The sequence below is a fragment of the Mytilus edulis genome, chromosome 6, assembly GCF_963676685.1.
Source record: "Mytilus edulis chromosome 6, xbMytEdul2.2, whole genome shotgun sequence".
Taxonomy (NCBI): Eukaryota; Metazoa; Mollusca; class Bivalvia; order Mytilida; family Mytilidae; genus Mytilus; species Mytilus edulis.
The window spans coordinates 13,444,513-13,447,580 of NC_092349.1; the positions used below are offsets into that span (position 1 = coordinate 13,444,513).

Consider the following 3,068-nt stretch of genomic DNA (forward strand, 5'->3'; position numbering starts at 1 on the left):
AAGAAATTTGATAACTCAACATACATACATTTATATCAAACAAAGATGCCAACAACAACACATAAAGCGGTTTATTGTTAACAAAGTCTACATGGTCTAGTACAGTATATTAAAACACGTGTATATTTACACAATTTCTAATAAAAACATATATATATATATATATATATATAAGTGTCTAAGAATGTAACTTTAACACACTAATGAGTGTTATAAAATTTGGTGTTATATTTTATATATTATATAACATGAAACAAATTAGCTTCATCGGGCGTGTGCATCTATCTAGGTGAAATCGGATGCATGACAAAAAATATCTTTGTAGCTTGAGCTACACAAAAGTTTAACATATTGATTGATGATCTGTATAAAACAAATTTTTGCCGTTTATTGTACATAAATATTTTTTTCAAAAATTAAAACAAATAGTTGTTTTAGTTAAATAGAAGTAAAATTGATGATCTATTCCTTTGGTTTCGGGTAGAACTGTTTTGCATCCCTCTCATTAAGTCCATCAGGTTCAAGAGTACGTAGCTGATGCATCCAGAACCTTTCTCTCTTTTTTCTCATTTCGGAGTCCCAATTTTGGTTTACTTCAATTATTTGAAAGGTGATATTTTTAAAAGTATGTCCTGTTCTTAAGAGGTGTCTCGTAATTGGACAGTTTCTTCCTTTTGTATGAACGACCGATGGTTGTTTAGTCTGATGTTGAATGTGGTTTCTGTTTCCCCAACAAACTGCAGCTTGCAAGTTCCACAAGTAAGAATGTAAATACTATTTTCCGTTTTGCAATTAGATGTAACATAGATGTTGTATCGCTGCTTCGTTACTGTGCTGCTGAAAGAGTGGTCAGTGTTGGCGGCTTTACAGCACTTACAGTTGCGTCTACCGCATTGTTTGTAACACCCAAATTTAGAAGTTTCGTGTTTCTTTACTTTAGATGTCACAAGTATGTCTTTGAGATTCTTGGGTCTGCGATAGGCAATAACAGGAGGTGATGGGAAAATTTCTTTTAAGGAAGAGTCATTTTCGATTAGACGCCAGTGCTTTCGGATAGAAGATGAAATATTTGTCAAATCGGGATGGAAGGTTACAACAAACGGAATTCTATCTGCACGGGTCGTCTTATCTTTGTATTCCATGAGGCTAGCACGATCTTTTTCTTTGGCTTTATCAAAAGCGTCTGTGATGTTTTGTGTTTTATATCCTCTAGACTTCAGTTGTGTTTTGAGTTGTCCCAAACGATAGTTAAGTTTGGATTCCGAGGAGCAAATTCGCTTAAGTCTGATGGCTTGACTGTAAGGTATACTCCTGGAGCAATGTTTTGGGTGACAACTTTTTGGAGAAAGGAACTGGTGTTTATCAGTTTTCTTTGTGTGGAGATCAGTTGTCATGACCCCGTTTTTTACAAATGTGGTGGTGTCGAGAAAAGCAATTTTCTCGCTAGAAAATTCAGATGTAAATTTAATTGACTGATGGAACTGGTTACAATGATCTAAGAAATCTTGCAAATGTTCTGCAGTATCGTTCCATTTCATGTCAATATCATCAATAAAACGGAGCCATGACAAGGGTTTGTATGGCACACTCAAAAGGATGCGTTCTTCGAGATCCCCCATAAAAATGTTGGCAAAAGAAGGTGCCATTTTTGTTCCCATACTAGTTCCGTCAATCTGTATAAAGTGCTTGTCGTTGAAAATAAAGTTGTTATTTTCAAGAACTAGCTTGAGCAATTGAACTAGACAGTCAGTTTGGGGATGTTTATCCTTTCGAGTATTCCATACTTTTTCACATGCGGCTATTCCTTCATCTTTTGGAATATTTGTGTATAAAGAACACACATCCATTGAAACAAAAATTGTGTTGTTGGGTAAAGGACTTGAGGAATTCATTTTCTTCAAATAGTCAGTCGTATCTTGAATATGAGATGGTAGTTGTTTAACATGTGGTCTGAGGTGGTAATCGAAAAATTCTGAAATTTTTCGGTGGGATGGCCATTAGCAGATACTATAGGTCTCCCTGGAATCCCTTCTTTGTGGAGTTTAGGAAGTAAGTAAAATCGACCGGCTGTTTATCTTTATTCATTTCTGAGAGGACGTCATTAATTTTTTTGCTGATTTCTTTGGTTGGATCACATGTTAGTTCTTTGTAAAATTTAGCGTTTGAGAGTTGACGATTTCCTTTTTCGATGTAGTCTTCCTTGTTCATCACTACAACGGCACTTCCTTTGTCAGCTTGTTTGATAACAATTTCCTCACGGTCTTTTAAGTTTATCATGGCTTGACTCTCTGACTTTGAAATATTTCTGACTTGTTTACCACTGATTGAAGATCTGACTTCAGCTTTGATTCATGTAATGAATGATTCCAAATTATCGTTTTTGCTTTTAGGGGGATTCCATGTACTTTTCTTTTTAAATTTTGGGATGCATGTGTCTCCTTCATCACTCTCAAAATCAGATTTATTCATTCCGGCTTCTTTTAAATTTTTCTTCTGTTGTCTATTGAAATGTTCTTTCAACCGAAGACGCCTGGCAAATATATGCTTCTATATCTGTCTCAAGTTGTAGATTGTTGACGGTTGCTGGAGCTGGACAGAAGTTAAGACCTTTACTCAATAGTTTTTCTGCAGAGGTAGTTAGTTCTATTGATGACAGATTTACAACTAACTTATCTTGAACTGCGTGTTTCTGTTTTTTAAAACGTCTTTTCCTCGGTCGTTTTGATTTACTCTCTTCTAACAAGTTTAAAATTGGATCTTCTTCGAAAACGGAACCTTGTTGGTTTGAACGGTCCCGTTTGAATTTTTTATTCTGTTTAGCTTTGAAATTTTGTTTCTCTATTCTTTGAATGTCGAATAGTCTTCTTCGAATTTCGTCCATGTCTTCTGGAGTAACAGACAGAGATGTTTTGATATACGTTTCATTTATCACTGAATTAATTTGTTTGTAGCCGTAGATAGAAAAGGAGAGTAAGAGTTGAAGAAGTCGGAATGAACAATTGAATAAAATATCGTCCCAACGTTTCATAAATCTGCTGGACTTGACACCCGGTGTCTGAGGCGTCAAT

At 35.3% G+C, this 3,068-nt stretch overlaps 1 protein-coding gene across 1 annotated transcript; it reads right to left on the reverse strand.

Moving 5' to 3' along the window:
- Positions 1–638: 638 nt before the first annotated feature.
- Positions 639–1,892, reverse strand: LOC139526209 (uncharacterized). The gene has a single exon (XM_071321335.1). The coding sequence runs from the start codon at positions 1,890–1,892 to the stop codon at positions 639–641; it is 1,254 nt and encodes a 417-aa protein (XP_071177436.1).
- Positions 1,893–3,068: the final 1,176 nt, after the last annotated feature.